General features: G+C 52.8%; 9 protein-coding genes across 9 annotated transcripts; 4 read left to right on the forward strand and 5 right to left on the reverse strand.

Annotated features, from left to right (window-relative positions):
- Positions 1 to 609: 609 nt before the first annotated feature.
- On the forward strand, positions 610 to 4,557 carry EV422DRAFT_491568 (uncharacterized protein; the record flags this gene model as incomplete). The annotated part of the gene is made up of 11 exons (XM_053067546.1): positions 610 to 801; positions 866 to 931; positions 1,004 to 1,064; positions 1,130 to 1,216; positions 1,287 to 1,927; positions 1,970 to 2,381; positions 2,450 to 3,303; positions 3,401 to 3,529; positions 3,663 to 3,875; positions 3,954 to 4,100; positions 4,210 to 4,557. The coding sequence occupies 11 exons, from the start codon at positions 610 to 612 to the stop codon at positions 4,555 to 4,557; spliced, it is 3,150 nt and encodes a 1,049-aa protein (XP_052929318.1).
- Positions 4,558 to 4,802: 245 nt separating this feature from the next.
- EV422DRAFT_514430 (uncharacterized protein) lies at positions 4,803 to 8,094 on the reverse strand. Its single transcript, XM_053069237.1, has 2 exons — positions 7,463 to 8,094; positions 4,803 to 7,372 (listed from the first exon to the last, which is right to left on the reverse strand). Exons 1-2 carry the CDS (start codon positions 7,685 to 7,687, stop codon positions 5,072 to 5,074), a joined length of 2,526 nt encoding a protein of 841 aa, XP_052929319.1. The 5' UTR covers positions 7,688 to 8,094; the 3' UTR covers positions 4,803 to 5,071.
- Positions 8,095 to 8,667: 573 nt separating this feature from the next.
- Positions 8,668 to 9,555, reverse strand: EV422DRAFT_563678 (uncharacterized protein; the record flags this gene model as incomplete). Its single annotated transcript, XM_053072099.1, has 2 exons — positions 8,668 to 9,399; positions 9,487 to 9,555. 2 exons carry the CDS (start codon positions 9,553 to 9,555, stop codon positions 8,668 to 8,670), a joined length of 801 nt encoding a protein of 266 aa, XP_052929320.1.
- An 827-nt stretch (positions 9,556 to 10,382) lies between these two features.
- On the reverse strand, positions 10,383 to 11,685 carry EV422DRAFT_514435 (uncharacterized protein). The gene has a single exon (XM_053069238.1). The coding sequence runs from the start codon at positions 11,474 to 11,476 to the stop codon at positions 10,607 to 10,609; it is 870 nt and encodes a 289-aa protein (XP_052929321.1). The 5' UTR covers positions 11,477 to 11,685; the 3' UTR covers positions 10,383 to 10,606.
- Positions 11,686 to 11,859: 174 nt separating this feature from the next.
- EV422DRAFT_514436 (uncharacterized protein) lies at positions 11,860 to 13,231 on the reverse strand. The gene is made up of 3 exons (XM_053069239.1): positions 12,749 to 13,231; positions 12,373 to 12,674; positions 11,860 to 12,295 (listed from the first exon to the last, which is right to left on the reverse strand). Exons 1-3 carry the CDS (start codon positions 12,965 to 12,967, stop codon positions 12,070 to 12,072), a joined length of 747 nt encoding a protein of 248 aa, XP_052929322.1. The 5' UTR covers positions 12,968 to 13,231; the 3' UTR covers positions 11,860 to 12,069.
- A 205-nt stretch (positions 13,232 to 13,436) lies between these two features.
- On the forward strand, positions 13,437 to 14,284 carry EV422DRAFT_563681 (uncharacterized protein; the record flags this gene model as incomplete). The annotated part of the gene is made up of 3 exons (XM_053072100.1): positions 13,437 to 13,465; positions 13,538 to 13,584; positions 13,659 to 14,284. 3 exons carry the CDS (start codon positions 13,437 to 13,439, stop codon positions 14,282 to 14,284), a joined length of 702 nt encoding a protein of 233 aa, XP_052929323.1.
- A 522-nt stretch (positions 14,285 to 14,806) lies between these two features.
- EV422DRAFT_563682 (phosphatidylinositide phosphatase SAC1like protein putative) lies at positions 14,807 to 15,555 on the reverse strand (the record flags this gene model as incomplete). Its single annotated transcript, XM_053072101.1, has 2 exons — positions 14,807 to 15,171; positions 15,255 to 15,555. 2 exons carry the CDS (start codon positions 15,553 to 15,555, stop codon positions 14,807 to 14,809), a joined length of 666 nt encoding a protein of 221 aa, XP_052929324.1.
- A 71-nt stretch (positions 15,556 to 15,626) lies between these two features.
- EV422DRAFT_514442 (thioredoxin-like protein) lies at positions 15,627 to 16,922 on the forward strand. The gene is made up of 6 exons (XM_053069240.1): positions 15,627 to 15,875; positions 15,985 to 16,134; positions 16,202 to 16,368; positions 16,434 to 16,488; positions 16,561 to 16,600; positions 16,672 to 16,922. The coding sequence occupies exons 1-6, from the start codon at positions 15,739 to 15,741 to the stop codon at positions 16,750 to 16,752; spliced, it is 630 nt and encodes a 209-aa protein (XP_052929325.1). The 5' UTR covers positions 15,627 to 15,738; the 3' UTR covers positions 16,753 to 16,922.
- Positions 16,923 to 17,205: 283 nt separating this feature from the next.
- EV422DRAFT_563684 (uncharacterized protein) lies at positions 17,206 to 20,995 on the forward strand (the record flags this gene model as incomplete). The annotated part of the gene is made up of 2 exons (XM_053072102.1): positions 17,206 to 17,983; positions 18,060 to 20,995. The coding sequence occupies 2 exons, from the start codon at positions 17,206 to 17,208 to the stop codon at positions 20,993 to 20,995; spliced, it is 3,714 nt and encodes a 1,237-aa protein (XP_052929326.1).
- Between the last annotated feature and the right edge of the window lie 72 nt (positions 20,996 to 21,067).

Below are 21,067 nucleotides of genomic sequence, written 5' to 3' on the forward strand. Positions count from 1 at the left end.
CTGTTCTTCATCGCAATGGGCATGCGCATGCACTCATTGTCTGCTTCAGATGCAGTTGGCCTGAATTTCGTTGGGCATTGGCCGCCGGGTTCCCCCAATGCGGGTGGTGGTTACGCGTCAAGCGCAACAGCGCGTCGGTTGTGAAGACCAATAATAAAGTAACGGATATCCCCCAATAACGGAGTAACGGAGAGTCTTTCACAACAGGCCGAAAAGCAGCAATCTTCCCCCGTACTTACATACACTCCACCGTGTCCCGGGAAGGCACTGACTTCCCTCGCGAGTCACATCGAACGTTGGCGCTCCCCACCATCACAGCCACTGAGAAGCGGACATAAAGAATGCTTCATGTCCTTGAGCGTCTCTATTGATATAGCGATCAACAGGCGCATACCACATCATTTCGCTTTCGCTTTCGCAGCTGTCCGTTCACTCCAGCCTAGTTCGAGCTTCCTGCGTCCGCTCCGTCATAATCACTCGCTGCGCTTCTGGCGTTATCCTCCGACTCCACTTCTCACCTCGCACCGACCCTTCGCGTCGCGTTCTGGTCATTCAGGACGCACTTTCGACACCGAGGCACCCTCAGCTCCGACGTCCCGTCAACCGCGAATGGCTAGTAATACTTCGCGTGGGGGGAACCCTAGCGCGGGTTCTGCGTCAGTCTCTGAAGTTCCCGTGGGGATAGACGGAAAGACATCTGCTATCAGCACCAGCATTGGTGCGCGCCAGGGAAGCATCAAAGAGAACATTGATGATGAGAGTTTCAGATGGAAGGAGACTCTGGAGAGGGTCATTGACTCGGTATCGCCGGTGCTGTACGTTTGCAGATTGTTAGACCCGTATTGAGCTTTCTGGCATGCTGCAGGTCGTTTCAATCAGATTCGTTGTAACCCGAAACTTCGACACATGGCAAGTCGGATCGTACACGGCGGTGAGCATCTACGCTCCAATTTGACCCATGAGGTTGAATCAACTTTGCTCAATTTGTGCATGTCGCTCTCAGACAGGCTTCATCGTCGACGTTGAAAAGGGACTTATTTTGACGAACAAGCATGTCGTGACAGGTAGGAGGTGAAGAAGGTCGTACAAGCCTTTCCTCGCACTTGTTTGAAACGCGTGGTGTTCGCAGATGCTCCATTTGTGGGCAAAGTCAGTTTCAAGAATTCGGAGGAAGTTGCTGCTTGGCCTGCATGGAGAGATCCCGTTCATGATTTCGGTAAGGCAAATGGAGCTAAGGGATCGTAAAAAATCCTGTTTTGGCTAACGCCACATTCTCCCGGACTCAGGATTCCTGCGTTTTGACAAATCTAAAGTCAAGTTCATGAAGCTGAGTGCCATTGCTCTGGAGCCCGATCAAGCAAGAGTGGGTCTCTCGGTCCGAGTTCCTGGGTCTGATGCCGGGGAGAAGTTGGCTGTGCTGTCCGGAATCATCGCTCGAATCGACCGACCCGCTGCAAATTACGGCACCGGCACATATTGCGATTTCAATACGTTCTATATCCAGGCGTCCGCCAACACTTCAGGAGGATCCAGTGGCTCGCCAGTCGTAGATATCGATGGGCGGGCAATTGCTTTGAACGCTGGAGGCTCTACACACGCGGCGTCCAGCTTTTTCTTACCCTTGCAAAGGGTTCATCGGGCTTTGGAGTTGCTGAGGCAGGACAAACCAATTCCTCGGGGAACACTCCAGGTTGAGTTCGTGCAAAAGCAATACGACGAGGTTCGCCGTCTTGGACTGCCAGTCGACTATGAAACGCGCTTCCGAACGCTTTCTCCTGAGCTGGGCGGTCTTCTGGCCGTCAAGAACACTATCCCGGGTGGGCCAGCTGATGGCCTTCTTTTTACTGGTGACCTGCTCATCAAGATCGGTGACAAATATGTGAACCACTTTGTGGACCTCGCCGAAGCCTTGGATGACGCCTCAGCTGTGTGGGATGAAAACAACTACATTCTCAGCGACGATAAGAAGCCAAAGCTTCGTCTTACGGTTTTCCGGAACAAAGCTTTTGTGCAAGTCGAAGTGAACGTTGACTCCTTGCACCGTATCACTCCAGACAGATATGTGGAGATTGGGGGATCCATCGTCCACCCCCTGAGCTTCCAGCTCGCGCGATCGTACCACCATGCGGTTGGCGGGGTTTTTGTTGCTGATGCAGGCCATATGCTGGGTGTGGCAGGCGTCCCTGCATACAGCATCGTCACCTCAGTAGCGCACAAGAAGACGCCCAACATCGACGCGTTCATCGAAGTGATGAAGAACTTGCCGTCGGGAAAACGCGTTCCTGTTAGGTACTACTCTTTGGCGAAGAAGAACGTGGACATCGTGAAAATCGCGGTAGTGGAGAACAAATGGGGAAGGTTCCGGATGGCGGTGAGGGATGGTAGGTTTCGGGTCTCTGTCTGGTGAAGCGAGTTAAAGTCTTTGGTCTTCATACCGTTGTCCTCGCAGATCCCGCTGGAATTTGGAGCTACACAGATCTACCATCAACAGGCACGCCGCTGAAACCAGTCCCACGGACGGCTTCATACGTGCACATCAATCCATCAAAGAACAAACACAGTAGAATTGCCAATACCGTGATGCCGTCCCTTTGTGTGGTTGAAACGCACTCTCCGTTCGGTATTGACGGTCACAACTCAAAATGGTCTGATGGAGTCGGGCTGGTGGTAGATCACAACATCGGTCTCGTCCTCGTCGACAGATCAACCGTGCCTACCTCCTTAGGCCGCCTATTTGTCACATTTGCGAACAACCTTGTTGCGCCTGCCAAAATCGCTTGGATGCACCCTATGCACAACATTGTGTTTGTGCGATACGACAAATCCTTCTTGTCTGCACAAGCCGCCGGCGAGCGTAGAGCTAGTCTGCCTCAACCACCTCTTCCCGTGAAGACCATCGAGTTCTCCCCGCTACCGGCAATGACTTCGGGCGACGAAATCCACCTGGTCACCATCAATGTTATAACACACATCCCGCGTGTGCAAACCACCCATGTCAAAGCTAAAGGCTACTTCATGTTCGGCGACACGTCTCCGCCCAAGCCACGCACCATGAACTGGGACGATGCCATCACTCTCCAAAAACCCATGTGCGAGGAAGCCGGCGTTCTGGTCGATGAAAATGGACGGGCAAGGGGATCCTGGCTTGTGTGCCCAGAGAGTAACAGTTATCTGGGTGTCGGCTTGGAACACAATGGCGAGATTCGCCAGATTTTGGACGCCTTGAGAGTGAGGGAGTCGCAAAGGACGTTTGATGACCCTGCTGGCGAAGGGTTGCCATTGCCTTTGCTGCGATGTGTGGATGTGGAGTTGACTGAGACTTACTTCTGGAAGGTAATTAGATCCTCTGATGTGTTACGCTAATGCAGTCTGTCTCACGTCTGTGTCCTTCATCTCGCAGGCACGTGAGCTTGGCTTATCCGAGCGATGGATCCACCGCATAACCATGGCGAGAGCTGAAGAACTGGGAAGCGATCTGGAAGACACGCCCGCCGAACTCCGGCCACTCGCAGAGACTGAAATTGGTGGAGTCGTTGGCGGCGACAAGTATACAGTGAGTTTAGCTTGTGTCTGCCAACTCGGCTAGCACAAACTTATTCTTACCTTTTCAGGTCATAACCGTTCGCCGCATTCCTGCCATTGCTGGCCGAGAGGATGACGAGACGAAACTCAAGGAGGGTGACCTCATCCTCGCTGTCGATGGCAAACCCATCACGTCCATGCGTGGGCCATTGATGGACATTGTCATACCCGGAAAGGAAGGGCCTGAGACACCTACGCCCGTGGATTTGACGATCCTGCGCGAGGGAGAAGAGAAAGTGCTGACGCTCCCGAGAATCTTGTTGTCTGGAACTCCAAGAGTCGATGTTGTCCAGGTGCGTTGCAGCACAAATTACAGCACAAGGCGATACTTGTCGCCACAACGGCTTCTAACGATATCGATGCTGCTGTAGTGGGGAGGAGCTATCTTCCAGATGCCTCATCGCAGCTTGTTCTTCCACGTCAAGCACATTCCTCGTGGCATCTATATTGCATTGCTATACTCGGGTAGTCCCGCTCAGCGGGATCACCTATCAGCGTGTTGGTTTGTTGTTGAAGTAGTGAGTACAGCGGGCCTCTCTTGTATCACCTCTTTCTTTCTGAAAGAACCGTCTGCACAACTCTGGAATGTTCATGCACTGTCTAATGATTACTTTCGCCTTGTTTTAGGACGGCCGCAAAATCGACACATTGGACGATTTCCTGGAAGTAGTCGAAGGCGCCGAGTGGCCGTCGCATGTCCCTCTCGTCAACCCGGTCACAGACGGGTGGAGAGAGGAAGACATTAAGACCATCGAAAATCAAACTGCGGCCGACAACGCGACCAGTATCCGAGCTTCGGAAAATGCGCTATATCCCACCAATCCTGCTACTGGCAGCATCATCAAATCCACAGTCTCGAGAAGCTTCAGGTTCAGACTGGTGAGCTTGGAGCAGGTACATAAGGTCGTGACCATCGACATGGATCTGGCGAGCAAGAACTATTGGCCGACTTGGCGGTGTGTGGTCAACGAATGATTAGGAGATGGAAGGAGCTTCTCAGCCTATCTATGTACACCTTTAAGATCCGATTTCGCGCGAGGGTTCTGGATATAATGGTCCAGTCCTAGGCTGGCGATGGACCGCAAGGGTATGCTTCGACTACAACCTCTTTTCTTCTCCATCCCTGCCCAGAGGGCTATTGTTTCGAATACATTTTTGGTCACCTCGACTGGACAACCGGAAGTTTCGAAATCAAGATATGCTTTGAAGCTTTGGCCCCATTCGCTAGCGCTGTGTATAAAGCGATGAACTTGGCGTTCTTACTCATGGGATGGCCTGCTAGGCAGACATGGGTCAGGAGCAGTACCACTCCACAGCGCATTCGACGGTAGATGTCAGCTGCTTGGTTCTGATGAAACGACTAGATGGGCCTAACAGAGGAAGCTACTGTGGTTCCACCTTCCCATGTCGTACGTGGTTCGAAGTGATAGTATATGATTTCAAGGCGCCGCGGAAGTCCCGCCGCATGAATTAGATTAGATTAGCTAGGTCACGGCAGAATATGCACCCACTTCTCCCATTCGCCACCAGCTTCGAAGCGACCCCCCCCGCCGCCGGTGTATCCCGTAGCCCCCACGTCCCCTTCAAACAGCGCACTGCTGCCGATCCTGCATATCGCCATCCGCCGCCGAAGCCATAGCGCCTGACGAAACATCCCCAATAACGTCGCGCCTTGTTTGACGCCCTCGCGGATGTGAGCGAGGAACGCAAAGAACTCAAGGGCGGCGAGCACGCGGTCCCGGCAGAAGCGGCAAATGGGGTTCCATGCTGCGTCTGTTGGTGGTATAAGGGTCCCGGATGATGGTGAGGATGAGAGATTATTGATTGATCCTCTGACGGACACCGGTTGGGGAGGAACAAAGCGAATCTTGAATTCGCAGTCACGTGTCAGGGTGCATGTGAGGCATTTGGCTTTTGGTGGAGGCTTGTTCTGATGTGACGACGTCCCGGACGCCGCATTGCGCGGTATGCCGACCTGGGCCTGATTGCCTGGGGAGTGTGGCGAAAGCGTCGAATTTGATGACCAATGGCGAGCGATATCACACCATCCTCGAATAACATTCTCCAAGAGTTTCCGTTTCCCGGAAGTACTCAGTCCTGCTGAGTGCTTGAAAAGTCCTCCAGACTCTTGCGAGTAGCTATAGAACAGGCATGGCTCAACATCTTCAGCCATGCACCGTTTAATGAAGTTGGTTGCGCCTGCGGCATTGCTGTTGACCGCAGAAGAGGACACGGCTTCCTTGACGTGATCTTGGAATTCTGAAAAAATGATGCCGTCGACGATGAGACTGGGATTCATCTGTTGCATCGCTAACGTAGGGTTCGACCCATACGGCGAACCGATGACGGAGCCTCGACGCGCGCTCGCTCGTCTCAACGAGCCCGTGTTTCCATATGCTCCACCACCCGTAAGGTTCGACAAAGACCCTAGAGGTGAGGTGGGGCTGAGCCCACTGAGTCCGGTGATGTTCGATACTGAATTAGATCTCAACTTTGCGTTCTCTAGAGCCCGCAAAGCAGTACGCATGGCGCGAAGTTCATCGTCACGCCGTTGGAAATTCTGTACAACCTCGCCAAGCTCTCCTCGAAGCTGCCGGTTGGATTGCTCCAACTCGTCCCTCATTTTCGCCTCGTCAACGACCATTCGATTTGCTTGATCGAATAATTGAGCCGTGAGTTCCTCGAGCTCTTGATCTAATATGTCTTTGCTCAATTGAATCCTCTCCCGCACGGTCCGCTCCTCCTCTAGCTGGTCAGCGAGATCATTGATGTCGCCTTTCAAAGCTTCAATCGTATTCTGGTGCTGATGCATCTTTAGCTGCATTTCTCTGCAATTACTACATCTACCACTCAAGGTTGGCGTGCTCGGCGCACTGGGTGCGCGTTGCGGATTGGTGGCTAAATCGCTTTCATCGTCTTCTGGTAATGAAGTCGCGGCATGGAAGAGAGCGGCGGCGGCCTTTTGAGCTGAGACGTGCCTTTCGTGGGCGGCCGACCTGCCCACTTTGGACGCCAGAGTAGGCGTTTGCGTTCCACTCACGAGCAGTTCTCCGGACGCACTCCGCCGATAAATCCCAACGTCTGAGGCGGATTGTCTTCTCGTTGACGTTCCTGGAGGACCCAGCATTTTCGCTTCATTTATTTCCGCAGTTGAATCGACGGATCCGCGTCCATGGCCTCCAGCCGGTGTTGTCGAGTCTGTGCTGGTCTCATCTCCCTCGACGTTCAGCCTAGGCAATTCTTCGTTCGATTTTGCCTTGCCTGGTATCATAGCCAAAACCGACGATTGAGCGTTCTTCAAGTAGTTCAGCGCCAATCTCATGCATTCCATCATCTGCACTTCGAAATTCGGGGGCATGCCGGCCGCTGTGGCCACCCTTTTGGCGGAAAAAGTGAAGCTGTCGAAATTCGATGCTGCCTGCAGCTGCTGCTTCTCAGCCATCTGGGCTGGAGTAGGCTGAATTTTGGACGGACTGCTGCTACTAATGTCGCTCATATTGTCCACAAACGACCGACCTCTGCCCTCAATCCCCAGTTGTGCCCCTTTAAAGTTCCCTCCGGGAGTCCCCGGTGGCATCGGGGTTTGAGATTGCGAGGAAGTCTCGCTCAGCGTGCCCCGATTCAGCCATTCTTCGTAACTCAGCATAGGTTTGCCCAGGAAGAGGATTGCTTCCTTGACGGCAAATTCGTAACGGTTGATTTTGATCCTCATCACATCAATCTGCTCATTCTTTTTCGTGATCGATTCACTGGCAATCTCCGTATCACGTCCATGTCGCTCGGTCATTCTCTGTGCGCGTACATTGGCATGTTAGCCGCGCCAGAAGCCACTTCAATTCTCGGATACCATTGCAACAGCATTCTGAGGCCACGTCAATACCTTGATATGGGCTTCCAAATCAGCGACTCTCTTTTCAAGTCCAAAGATTTTCTTGTCCTTCGTTGCGTCTTCTTCGACACTTGGTTTCCTCGCTACCTCTTCGGACCCATCATCGATTCCAGCGATTCGATCTTCCGAACGCATAGAGCTCGGTTCGGCATTTTCAGGTCCTGGCCTCGTGTCCGTTTCGCTAGTGTGTTTGTGAGGTTGCTCCATCGTGGCCATCCGATGGTCCCAAAGTGGTAGCTGTTTTACGCCCCTGACTCTCAAAAGCCAGAAGGGAGAGACGAAATTTCGATGTGACGGCAGTCAAAGGGTTATTTCACCAATCAAAACGCTCGGGTGATTTCAGGTTCTTCTCTATGATGAGGATGCTGAGCGCGATTGGTTTCGCGCGGGAACGACGTTGACGTGAAGTTGACGGTGAAGTCGATAATGGCGAATGGTGACGCCCTGGAACTGAGACTTTGCAACAGTGCTTCCTTCTCGAGATCGGCCGGGTGGTGAAATGACGCAGACCTTTAATCCCTTATCAGTAGGGAATTGCACCTCCCAAGGGGCTGCCCATTGGTTTGCGGTTCACCACTGACGAGCGTCCTTTTATGTCACTGCGGCGACGCGCTGTCGTATCCCTCGCGCACTGACCGTGCTTTCCGTCCGATTTCACGCACACGCCAACGAGCGATTGAACGACAGAACTTCATGTAATAGTTTCCGCAGGCGTCAGAACTTGACCGCCGGAAAGGCCGATATCCGTAGGTTCTCATCCGCCCGAAGCTCGAGTCTTTAGACAAACACAAAGGGCCCTTCCACATTCGAACGCATATGAGGAGAAATCTGTTATACCAATTGAGGATAGACAACAGGCTCTTGCGAAAGTGTAGGATCGTACTTCGTGGCTGGCGCTATCAAAAGCCGGTCACATTGAAGCACTTCACAGTATGCAGCTCTGTAAATGCAGCTGCTCTTTCTTATTGTCACAGATGCACCAACGCCGTGCTCATATGTGAGGGTTTTGAAGATGCGTCCTGCTAGGTTGTATACTGAAGTTCTTTTTCATAGGAAATATGTACACTTATGATATGAGATCGGCCAGGGTCTAGAAATGGCCATACGCCGGTGAAAAACGGCTCCATCTTTCCGTGGAGTTTGTATATAGTAGCAAGGAAGTGTTTTCCTCTTATTGTTCGTCGATTGGCTTATCATCATGTGGCCCTGAGCCTTCCATATACATCCTCAAACGCTTCGTTGAAGCACGGTAAATCACATTCAAACCACTCCGAGGGCCATTCTGAAGCCTCGATCAAACGAAACCTCCCGACTTTCCCAATTGCCGATCGAGCTCCTTTCCTTAGTTGGTGGACATCAACCTCCATCCCGTGCTCTTCAGCCATGAGCCACAGCACAGGAAGCGACATGGTCACTCGGCAGATCTCGTCGCCACCAGCTTCCTGCTTGTCTATGATCTTCTTGAAAATATGGAGCATGTTGTCGACAGGTAGTTCGGCACGCTGGAACGCGCGGAACAGCATCGGATAGCAGCATGGCTCAGTTTGGTGGAGTAGGCAATCGACAACGGAGGTCATAATGTCGCGTGGGTCGGATAAATCGAGAAAATCGCTCAATTTGGCATAGCAGAACACTGTTTTGACTGTGATGGCGAGGTCCGATGGGCGGTGGGTGTACAGGTAGAGTATAATGCGGCGCAGAACTTCAGGTTGATCGGTGATGTCAGCCGCGGCCACTTGGTAGAACAAAGTTTCGCTGCCATCCGCATTCTGCCTTTTCACAAACTCGGACAAACTGGCAAAGTACCCCGATTTTGCCCTAAGAATAGGCATGTGGAGATACATGTCACATCCACCCTCGAACATAAGCCTGGTGTCAGTTGTTTTGCGGTCGAGGAGTTTTGCAAGCCCTGACATCCGACTAGGAGGCTACAGAGAGATCGCAAAGTTAGGATTAGTGAGCTTTTATTCCATCCATAGACGCCATTCCCTCTATCAAGCTTGTGCCACTGTTACCTTGCTGTTACTACCCATGGTTCCAACAACGTCGCTGCCGCTCATAGGGGCCGCCCGATAATCGTCCATGCTGGCGTTCAGGTGCTGGCTGAAGTTCGGGCGGGTGGGCGGGTAGCGACACTCGCACTGGCCGTTTTCTCGTTGCATACCGGCTTTACCTACGGAAAACCAAACCCATAAGTATGGCTGAAGAATGAGCGAAGCGACAGGAGGTTGGTTGATGGGGTGATGCACGAGCGAAGTGATGAGGGGTTGGACGATGGGGATGGTTGAACAACATCCTGCTCGCTTTGCTTGCGGCGAGGATATTGGCCGATGTCTATTAAGAACGACCGGTCGCTGGCGCTTACAGTGAAGAGGGGCCTCGCTTCGGTCGCCGTTCGCTGTCGCTAACATGTACTACTCGCTTCGCTCGCTAGAGTTGTGCCTGAGCAGCGGGACTCACTCGCGAAGGCGTTCGCTCTGGTGGAACTCGCTACGCTGGGGCTCCCAGGGCAAACTAACCGTGCACTACGTTCTGCTCACCGCAGGCGATGCCAGGGGAGGGATATGTTGTTTGATCTCTGTCCTTACCCTTACGAGTTGCTTCCGGTGGCCTGTGAGGATTGAATCTCTGACGAAACAGGGTTCGATCTGCTTTCAAATGGTGGTTCGCTGTTTGCTGTTGGGTTGGGAGACGGATTCAAAAATGCGGGGCCAGACGGAAAGGACTGTGGTTTTCGGGGACGCCTGAAAATTCGTACACTGGCACTGGCATGTGCTCATTGACAGGTCCCGCGCTGTCGAATTCCCATCAAGTGCGCAGTGCATTCTCAACTCACAGACGTCGCAAGTTCTGGGTTCTCATGCAACTTAAGTATGCCTTTGACAACCATATATACAGAGAGCTCCGGCAGTTGAAATTCACCAGAAACTCTTTTCTCATAAATACACATGATAAAAATAAGAGTCCTCGAATTGGGACACAACGATGCCACAACCATTGCAAACAAATCCCCGCCGAACCTATCCTACTACTAGGGCAAGACAGAAAAGGATCTACTTTCACTCCCCCCTCATCGACTCAGGTATTCCTCCGACAGAAACAGCTAGCCCTCCCCTTCCTCCTCGTGGCCGCTATCTAAATGATTATGTCTCCACCTACTTCCACCGAGCCGTATAAAAGGTCAAACGCCTCGTTGAATCCCTCGGATGGGTACCCAAACCACTTCGAAGCCGGCTCCGTCAGGTAAAGCTTGACATTCTCCCCGATCGCGTTTCGAATCTCCATACGAATCTGCAGCGCATCATACTTCAAGCCGTGCTTGTTGGCCATGAGAACCCACAAGACCGGGAGACAGAGGGTGGGGACTTCGAACACGTCCAGGCATCGAGGTTCGAGACTTTCAGGGTAGGCGTCGAATTCCTTTGATTCCAGGAAGATCAGGGGCTTGGAGATGGCGAGCATAAGGTCAGCTTGGACCTCCGAGCGCTCGAAAGAGTCGACTAGTTTGGAGGCAAATTCCTTCCTGGAGGCTTTTGCGTGGTCAGAAAGACATTTGGTGATGAAGAATTTAAGGTCCAGTCCTTCGTTGAGGGCTAGAAAGTCGTCCAGTTTGACGAAGCAGAATGCGTTCTCCACTGTGAGATCCAAGTCCGCGAGTCGATGAGTGTATGAATAGAGGAAAAGGCGGCGGAGAAGGTCCGGCTCGTCCGTGATGTCTTCCGCCTTGACCTCGTAAGTGATGGAGGTGTTACGCGAACGACGAGTGGCTGTGCTGCCGTGCTTCCTGATCTCCTCAGCATGTTGCCATTCCTTGAAATCTGCTAAGCTAGCAAAATATCCAGAAGCAGCGCGAAGGACGCCCATGTGCAGGTGCATGTGGCGTCCGCCGGTGAATACGACCTTGGTGTCGGTAGTTCGTCGATCGAAGAATCTCTCCAAAGCCGATGCGGCATGTTGGTGTCGCTGCTTCCACAGAACCAAAGAACAGGCTCCAGTATCATGCATGCGTAAGTTCCAAAAGTGGTATCGGTTACCTCTTCAAAGGTCTCCATTGTAGCAGAGCTCTGTTGAGGGAAAATGCACAATGTTAGGAAAGCGTCCTGTGAAGCTACGACGATAAGGACGGCTAGCAGCAGTCCATCCTACAATGTCAGGAATCTAGATAAGTGGACGGGTGCTAATAAACAGAGCAGCTCGACTGCCTTTGACTGCACGGAAAGATGACTTTCAGATTGAAGGCGTTTGCTCGCTGAGGTCATTGACAGCAGCTGTCACATTGCAGGCTCTCTCCACATTCCTCCTTTTTTTTGCGCTTGTTTACCGTTAAGCCTTAATGACGTTTTTGGAGAAATGCCCTGTTATCCATCGGATTCGAAGGTATGTGCAACAGGAAGACTGCCAAGTAGGCTTTTTCGTCGGATTCGATGGTTTTCGCACGCCCATCAAGAAAGATATAGATAATAAATATGAGCATTCAGAGGTTGTCACAAGGTATCTACATTATCTACACCAGCGATCCCATTCTGCCCTTCCCGTACACGCCAATCCTCCCGTAGAGTAGAGCGAGGGGCCACCGGGACCATCCAATTTGAACATTATCAGCTGGTATCCATCGAGTTCGCGAAATTTCGGAGCTCCTGCGCGACCTTCCTCTCGATATCCGACGCAGCCGCCCCGTCCGCCGCTTGTATCACCCGGCTAGCTGCTATTATTTGTGCAGGCTTCCCGGCGTTTATCCACACGCGACCATTCAATCCTACTGCTGTCTCAAAAGAGAATGCCCCTGCTAGTGACGCAAAGATCGGGTTCTTCGAATCGAGCAGCCTGCATATGGAGAAGGAGCGTCAGAATATTCAAACGAAGGAACTTCCAATATTGGCGGTCACCGTGTCCTAACTTACATCCTAGCCGTCCTCAGCGAACAGCGCACGACATAACCCTTCTTGATCTCCCCATATCCGCCCGCCCGTCCAGTCTTGAGATCTATACATTCCAGTTCCGGGTCCATGTCCTTATTCGCAACGTTGACTCGTGCGTAGATCAATGTGCCCACTTCCAAATTTGGCCTATTCCTTTTTGTAGCTCCTTCAAAGGCGAGAATGGGAAGAATGGCTCGGTGCGCCGATCCAATGTCTACTGAGAAGGACTCGCCGTGTCGAGCTGCAATTGTTCCTAGGACTGAATCACCTACTGCTGGGACATACTACACGAAGAAAAAACGGTAATGAGCGAGAGTACCCTCCCAAACGACGTGTGAAAAGTCCCAAACACACATACCCGCTTCTGAGTGTTGTCCACCCACCACCTGTTCCCAGCCCCGTGATGCAGAAGCCCAGCCTTCACCGCCACGAGCTCTCCACCCTCCTGATGCAGACCAGGCCCCACTCGGACTTTCGTGGGTGTAACCCCGCTCGTTGCCTCGATATTGAGTGGTATCCTGTCGCCGGGAACGACAGGCCTGGGAACTTTCGAGTACGTTTCGGAACCGAGAGCCATGGCTGTTTGAGACTGGAGCAAATTGTTCGAAAAGTCGAGGCTCGCACTACAAGCACAGAGGTGATTCCAGAGTGTTTCGAGGCCAGGTTAGAAATCTGCCAACGTCAGGGTTGCGTTGCGCGGTTCAGTGTAGTCGATCTATCTAGGTTTACAGAGGATTCTGGGGTTTCTCTGCCAACTCGAAACGTCTTCGAAGCGCGCTGATGGCGCTGACCAGACCACTGGGATGAAATGACTTACGTTGTGCCAAGCTGCCAAGTTCGCCAGTCGCCAAGGAACATCCAGCCTCATCCAAGCCACAGCAGCCAAGCGATCTGATATCAATATCAACATCTACTTCAAACGTCAGGACGTACAGAGAATCAGCCGCACATATTTACGGTCGTTTAGGCGGTGGGAGCCCCTGGAACATCACATTCGTCGACCTCGCACGCCATCACACTTTTGACATCCTTCTTTTCGCTGAACGATGAACGATTCACGACCTCTTCCACCAGGGTAGGTGCAGCATCCATCGCCGACATCAGAGCTACCTTGGTCTCATTCTTCCCTTCCTAAATGTATACTTAGTTGGATAACCCAATGGGATGCCAACTACCAAAGATATTTCTTCGTCGGTAAGTTGTCGCGCGTTCTTGCTTAGACTATGCCTCAGAGTTCCGGTTTTAACATACATAACACATCATATCAGATACTAGCACCGGACAATCCTCGTGGAATGATCCCAGAGGTCCTCTTCCCAACGCTCCAAGCTCGCAATTGCCGCCTGCATACGGCGTTGGAGCCGCAGCTGGAGGACCACCAAACTACTCGCAGCAGGCACCTGCACAGAACTTTGCCCCTACGCCGGAGCAATACCAATCGTATCAGCAGCAACAGCAGCCCCCGCAGTATCAGCAGAATGTCCCGCCTGGCGGCTCTGACGATCGAGGCCTCGGAAAACTGGCTATGGGCGCAGCCGGGATCTACGCGTTATCAAGCGTTTTGAAGCCTCAACACGGTCATTCCGGAGGCGGCCTGGGTGGCCTGGGCGCCTTGCTGGGCGGGGGAGGCGGTCATGGAGGGGGTGGATATGGTGGCCACGGGTACGGCCATGGACCATCGCATGGTTCTAGCGGGTTCGGCGGCGGCGGTATGCTTCCCGGCATGGCGCTGGGTATGGGCGGAATGGCTCTCATGGGCGGGATGGGCGGCAGAAAGCACAAACGCTACGGAAGGAAGCACAAAGGATGGGGCAAGAGCAAGGGTTGGGGAAAGCACAAGGGATGGGGAATGGGAAAATGGAAAGGTGGGAAAGGATTTGGGAAATGGAAGTAGACGGACATGGTTCATTTGGTATTACGTCACCACCGAAAACTGGTCCATGCCTGATAAGGCAACGTGGGGTTTGGCAGCTTTGCCCCAAATTATTCTACGTGCAAACGACTAGTAGGCCCGAAATACGGCCTACAAACTACAATTCCCGCAAGATGGTGCCATGTGCGGCAGTTTTAGAGGATGGAAGCATCGCCTCTCGGAACCCCCACGTCAATCCCCTCAGGGCCACGCCCGACACCCAAAGCTACCCCGTCAGAAAAGCGAACATATCATCGTGCGAAATACGAGGCCCATATGAACGCTACCGAAAGAAAAATAGAGTTTGTCCCACGGCAGTTCGGATCCCGAGCTGCCTGCGTTTCAAGGTAAACCGAACACGCAGTATGTATGGATTAAGCGCGCGGACAAGGATAAGCGGACGCATCGTCGCGATCGACCTTGGCATCAAAAAATTGATGGTCGCCGAACGGCCAGCCAGGGAACATAAAGCTGTGCCTCTTCCAGTTCCATGTGGGAAGTGGTTCATGGCGGTATCATTGTGGCAAATCGCTTGGTTCCAAGGAAAGACAGAAGGGGATCGTCCTTCGATCCAAAGTTTCGACCATCCCATACGCTCTCCTGTGCGTATGCTTCAGTGATGCGACAGAATAGTATAGCATGTCCATCCCGTTCGGATATGTCTTCGATTTCGCATAAAAGATGCGCGACGGTGCCCTGAATGGCGATCAGTGGCGGATCTTCATCCTCTGTCGGCTCCCATTCTAGTTTCGTGTAGTTAATTTTGCAGATGGGTATTGCAAACTCTTCGAATTTGTCCTTGACCTTCCCCGAGCATGATCCAATGGAAAGCACCAGCTCCTCGGATCGTAGCGTCGGAACATTCAGCACTATGCAAATAAGCATAATCGTTTGGATTTAATATTGCGTCCATCGTAAAAACTCCAGTTGAACTAGTTGTAAAGTTTCGTACCAAAAGTGTTCGTATGCTGCAGGAGAGACCAAGTATGGCGATTCAAGTTCATCGAACTGACAAAATGACCCTGGTTATCGATCGCCGTCAACCAGGATATCGTCATGACATTCCTCGCCCAAGTTCCCAGCCCATCGCCAGCCTCCCCTGTCGTCTCGGTCGTGGTCGCTTCCAGTGGAACTCGCGCGCTTACGGTCAGCAGACACACGGGGTTGGGATAGAGCAGCCTTGAGAGCATGTGCTTTTGCACCGCTATGGCTTTTGTCGCAGTTGAGGGATTGATGAGGGTCGGTTGTGCCATTGTGTTGCCGTTCCAGAAAGCGTTCCAGGAAAAGCATCGAGTCCGGAACGCGTCCGAATGCGACCGCTGCCATTGACGTTTGATTTGACGTTCCCCTTCAAATTCACAGCCTGTTCAGAACCCACAGATAGCCCCAGAAGTCGTCCTCCAGAAGAAAACCTACGATCTTGTAACAACTCCAGCATGAAGCGCGTGCTGATACTCATAGCGGCGCTCCTATCGCTCGCTTCGGTCGCCGCGAAAGCAGGCAACCATGTGGTTGATCTCACGGACTCCGACCTGGACTCAGAATTGGAAGGACGGGAGTGGGTTGTCGAATTGTAAGTTTGGTCAAGACCCCTTTAGAATCACTTTTCCGTTCAAAGGGGGGAAATGCACTTTAGGAGGGACGAGCCGAGGTTTCTCACTTCATACCGCAACCTCCTGTAGTTACGCGAAATGGTGCGGGGCTTGCCAGCGGTTCACCTCCGAATACGAAAACGCAGCCGCCCAGCTCCACAAGGAACGCCCTGAACTGAGCCTCGGTCGTGTGGATGTAGATGCGAATCCAGTGGCATCTGCTAGGTTTATGATATCACGGTAGCGTTTCACTTCTCCATAATGGCACGTAGAAGCTCTGAAACTGATTCCCTGATGACGTCTATAGGTTACCGACAATTTATCATGTTCTGAATAAGACGGCACGGCCTATGGAAGTTCGACGAACGGCTGCTGATGTGGTGGAATATCTGACTGAAGAACGGTGGCGGTCGGTGGAGCCCTTGAACGCTTGGTATTCACCCTTCTCTGTGGGCGGCCACATTCTGGGGACGAGTAAGTGGGATACGGGGGGTACGGCCGGATGGCCATGCATTCATTCTCACCGCATACATCTATAGTTGGAGGGCTTGGATCTCACCTGGTCAACTTTGCGCAAACATTGCGGACTCTGAGGTTTGGACACCCAACAGTCATGATTGAACTGATATGTATGGGTTTACTCATGCATTTCTGTCGAAAACCCAGGGTCGAGCAATGGGCATATATTGGCGCCGGGGGCTTCGTGGTAAGCTACACATATCACCGCATGTGTATGCAACTGCTGGACGGTACTCATCAATATCTTCTTATCTGCAGCTCATCTTACTCCTGGGTCGCCTGTTCGCCGACACACCCACACCAGGACCTCCACGACGCGAAACGAAGAAGTCGAAGTGAGGCGTAATCGAATGTACATGAACAGGAATGTGGGCTCCGAGCGTTGCTTACCGACGGGATGAGCTGAAAAAAAAGCAGTCCACCTCGAATGTTTTATCCATACGTACTCGGTCTGTTACACGAAAACGTTATTATATGTATGTAGGAGCCCAGTGCTGCTGGGGGGGGGGGGGGGGGGAAATCATATTTGCCACGTACAGTATAAGCTTTTAAAGAGGTTCGCGGTCACGGACGGAGCCCTGAGTCATGCATGACGCGCCAAATGGAAGGTGACGTCATGTTCTCCTCGCGTCTCCAGAATCCCGACTCCAAAGGTCTGCGATTTTTTGGGTGGGACTGCACCCTAGGAGGAAAAAGGTTTTCGGGTCTGGCAAGGCCCTGCATTGAGTCGCTTGCAAAAGCTCCCCACTCCATAGATAGCTAACTCTGGACAAACTCAGAAACACGGAAACAATGTCGGAATCAGGAGAAGCCGGTTACAGGGGAACCCGGGAGCAGGAGAAGCCTGTGAGGCCGGCCGGTGGGCTCCTCAACCAACTGTTAACCGACAACCGAGCCCGCGCACGGCAGAGGCCGGCTCGTCAGGACAGAACCGTCGGTCCTCGGCACTATCGAAAGGACATTATGGTTGATTCGGACGGGAATATCGATGATCGGGAGAAACTTATCGCTGCCCTCGAAGGCCTCGATGGAGACTGCGAAGAAGTTCGAGAAACGAAACATGGCGAAAACTCGAAAACGCATTCCTTGGTACCCAGGCCTTATGTGCATAAAACCACCGGGCTCGCACTGGTCCGCACGAACTACTACATTCGAAAATCCAGCAACCGAGAAACGAGACCGATGGAGAAACAAAAGCCGTTCCAAGCCCTCAATGCCAAGTTCCATGCGCAGAGCTACGTGAAGAACATCCGCCAGCTGCCGAAGAACAAGCACTTTGTCATGTTCTTTGTCTGGATCGACTTGCTGGTTGACTGCTTGATGTGCATTGCGTACATCGATCAGATATCCGTGTCTGCCCCTCTCACGGATGTCTCGCCATCATGGCTGTTCTTTTCGCGCCCGAGATGGTTGTGGGTTGCATTAGTGGTGTGCAGCGTGTACAACCTGGGATCCTTCTTGACGCGCATTGTCGGCACGGCAGAGAAACGAAAAGCGCTGTTCTCCGTGGAGCCATTACTCGACCTGTTGACGGCTGTGCCATTCATAGTGAGCTTGTTTCTCCCCAATGGTATGCATGGTCTGGTGCGTTTGTACCTTCCCTTCCCTGGTGCATTGAACTCATGAACTACACCTCCTATTCTCAGGCCAAAACCTTTACGTGCCATACTTCTTACGGGTTTGGTACGTCCGTTGGCGTGCTCTCCGAGTGCTAGGAGCACACGCTTCCATCGATTCAGATAGCGGCGCCGTGGCGATCAATCCCGTTCGGCAACAGTTGACAAACCTTTTCGTTCTCATTCTGGCGCTCCTCTTCTCGATGATGTGCGCGTTCCAGTGGGCTGAGCTGGCCTTCGCCGGTACAACCTACACAGCCATCGACGTTCTGTATTTCTCATTCGTGACCGCTTCCACCATCGGTTATGGAGATATATCACCGTCTCACTGGGTATCGAGGCTGATTACGATTGCCTTCATTGTGCTTATCCTCACACTGATTCCCGGTCTCATCGGCGACTTCTTGGAGGCGTGGCGACTGAATCAGGACAGTAGTAAGACCTATGTACCTGGCCGGAATCAGCATATTATTCTCATCGGGAACTTTACCAACGCCAATCGTGTTCAAGACCTTCTAAACGGTTTCCTTGACATACGAAACAACAACTCAACCGACACGCACCTCATTTTAGTTGGCTCAAAGGAAGCGCCGCGAGCGGTCGAATCTCTGTTGACCCTCCCCTTCTACAAATCATGCACGACCTATATTCAGGGAACGCCGTTGAATGAAAGCGATTTTAGACGGATGAAATCGAAAGACGCCGCCGCGGCTTTCGTTCTCGCACATCGAAACGCGACCGATTGGTTCGAGGAGGACCAACACACCACCTTGGCGGCGTGGTCCTTCCATATCCATAACCCAAAAGTACCATTGTACGCCGAAGTTCTCCTTCCCGAAACCGCCGCCTTCCAACAGATGGCGCGGGTCGTCATCTGCGTCGATCAAATCAAACAAGTTCTGATTGCCTATAACTCGCTCTATCCCGGAATGTCGACCTTGATCCTGAACCTCATCTTCCAATCAAACCCTTCCACTCAGTGCGTCTATCCTTGGGAGTTCCAGTACTCGGACGGCCTCGCCAATGAGATCTACACTGATACTGCAAACCCTATATTCGTGGGTCGCAGTTTTACGTGGGTCTCGTGGTATCTGTACGTGGAGTTTCAGGTCACTCTTTTCGCCATCAGCCCGGAACCTTCGTCAGCTACCGATGCGGTCCCAGAACACGGGCGAAACACCCTACCGTCGTGGAACAACGAGCGCGAGTACGCTGCCGGTTCTTTACTGTTGAACCCTGGACGGAACTACAAGATCCAGAAAGGCGATGTATGTTATTACATTGCCAATGTTCGAGAAGAAGTCGACAGAATAGGGAGAATGACCGCGGAGAACTTGCGGAACTCCTTGAGACAGTATGGGATCCGTGACGAGTGCCTCGATGTGACGGTCAATATCGACCCGCCAGGCAACGAGGAACGCAAAAGCCAAGCCAATACGCGGCTGAATCAACCGTCCGCAGCTACGCTCACGGCGCCGAGTTACAACATCATCAATGCTTCGGACGATGAAAGCGACGAAGACGACCGGAACGGTGCCATGAGAATGAGGAAAACATCCCATGCGAGCAACCAGCCTGCCACTGCCACTGTATTGAACGGCCCTCCAACTCCACCAGCTCCACCATTGGATGACTGCCACCCAGACCCCATGGTACAGATCAAGCAGGAGACCTTCCAAGGCCGACCTGAAGCACCTTACACCGCAACCGCATCCGAGCAACCACCCGTTTGCCATCTTCTCCGAATTCAACGAACGAATGTATCTGAGTGCCTGGTGGACGACGCCACACACTTGAGGGATCATATCATCGTGTGCGCCGGCGAGCAACCACTCTTCCGCTTCCTCTGCACCCTCCGGTCTGTCTCCCTATCGTCACAGCATATCCGCGACATCCTCATCGTCGGGCCAAAGAAGCCCTCAGACCAGGAGTTCAGCCATAACCTCGCCGTGTTCCCAGGAATATACTACATGGTAGCCGACTGTCGCCGCCGCGACGACATGCTCCGCACCGGCATCGAGTATGCGCGAACGATCTGCATCCTCTCCAAGCCGGAAAACGCGTTCGCCAACAACCCGGCGCAGAGCCGGTCTTCGGACACAACCTCTGACGACCTCACCACGTCCTTCGCCGACAGCGCGGCCGTGATGACGACCCACGTTGTCCACCAGATCCTGGCATCGTGCGGTGTGCCCGTAAACACCCACGCGCAGGACATAGTAGGCGGAGGCGAAAACGGCGATGAATCGCAAGGCATCGTCGGACCCGTGAAGCAGCTACACGAGAACCAGCAACAAGACGCGGCGGAGGAGACCCAGCAAGACGACACAATCAAAATGGGCGAGGAGATCGAGATTACCGAGTTGCACTCCAAACCCGTGCGGGAGACGCCGTATGTGACTCTCGTCACGGAGTTGTTGGATCGGAAAAATATCCGTTTCCTGCATGCTTTGCAATCCGCCGCGCCTATCATCGACCACCTGCATTCACCCGTGTATGCGGCCGGGTACACCGTCGTGTCTGCCCTCCTGGACAATTTCGTGTATGCGGTGTATCAGAACCCAGCCATCATCGACATCGTCAAAGCCTTCTGCGGCGATTACAACCCCAGCAATCTCTCCGAGCCCTTCACCCCATCGGCCTCACAGAACGGCGGCAGCCCAACCCCAGAATCCGAACCCGACCTCTCCGCCTCCCAACGCAGTTTCCTCAAATTCACACCCATCCCCAACGCATTCAAGGGAAAAACGTACGGCGAGCTCTACCGCCACCTCGCGTTTGAGGCCGACACGGAGAAACATGCGAATGGGGCTGCGGTGCCTGATGCGGATCATAGCAGTATCCCTGTGGGGCTGCTCAGGCCGCCGAACCAGGCGCTGGGTAATTCCTTGCCTTTCGTTTATACCAACCCGGTTCCGTCGCTTGTGCTGCTGCGGGGCGATCAGGTTGCGGTGTTGAGGAATTAGGACTAGCCAATATCTGCATCGGCCGGATGTTTTGGCGAGAGGAGTATCTATTATCATTTAATGCCCCCGAAA

Source organism: Fimicolochytrium jonesii (genome assembly GCF_025526975.1).
Source record: "Fimicolochytrium jonesii strain JEL569 chromosome Unknown EV422scaffold_2, whole genome shotgun sequence".
In the NCBI taxonomy this organism is placed as follows: Eukaryota; Fungi; Chytridiomycota; class Chytridiomycetes; order Spizellomycetales; family Powellomycetaceae; genus Fimicolochytrium; species Fimicolochytrium jonesii.

Excerpts from the sequence above, each read along its gene's own strand:
- EV422DRAFT_514436 (XM_053069239.1), bottom strand. The coding sequence starts at position 12,967 with ATGGCTCTCGGTTCCGAAACGTACTCGAAAGTTCCCAGGCCTGTCGTT. Across the intron at positions 12,675-12,748 it reads TGGACAACACTCAGAAGCGG|TATGTCCCAGCAGTAGGTGA; the intron begins GTATGTGTGTTT and ends TTCTTCGTGTAG. Across the intron at positions 12,296-12,372 it reads TCGCTGAGGACGGCTAGGAT|GCTGCTCGATTCGAAGAACC; the intron begins GTAAGTTAGGAC and ends CTCCATATGCAG.
- EV422DRAFT_514442 (XM_053069240.1), top strand. The coding sequence starts at position 15,739 with ATGAAGCGCGTGCTGATACTCATAGCGGCGCTCCTATCGCTCGCTTCG. Across the intron at positions 16,135-16,201 it reads GCTAGGTTTATGATATCACG|GTTACCGACAATTTATCATG; the intron begins GTAGCGTTTCAC and ends TGACGTCTATAG. Across the intron at positions 16,601-16,671 it reads TTGGCGCCGGGGGCTTCGTG|CTCATCTTACTCCTGGGTCG; the intron begins GTAAGCTACACA and ends TCTTATCTGCAG.
- EV422DRAFT_514430 (XM_053069237.1), bottom strand. The coding sequence starts at position 7,687 with ATGGCCACGATGGAGCAACCTCACAAACACACTAGCGAAACGGACACG. Across the intron at positions 7,373-7,462 it reads ATTTGGAAGCCCATATCAAG|AGAATGACCGAGCGACATGG; the intron begins GTATTGACGTGG and ends GTACGCGCACAG.
- EV422DRAFT_514435 (XM_053069238.1), bottom strand. The coding sequence starts at position 11,476 with ATGCATGATACTGGAGCCTGTTCTTTGGTTCTGTGGAAGCAGCGACAC.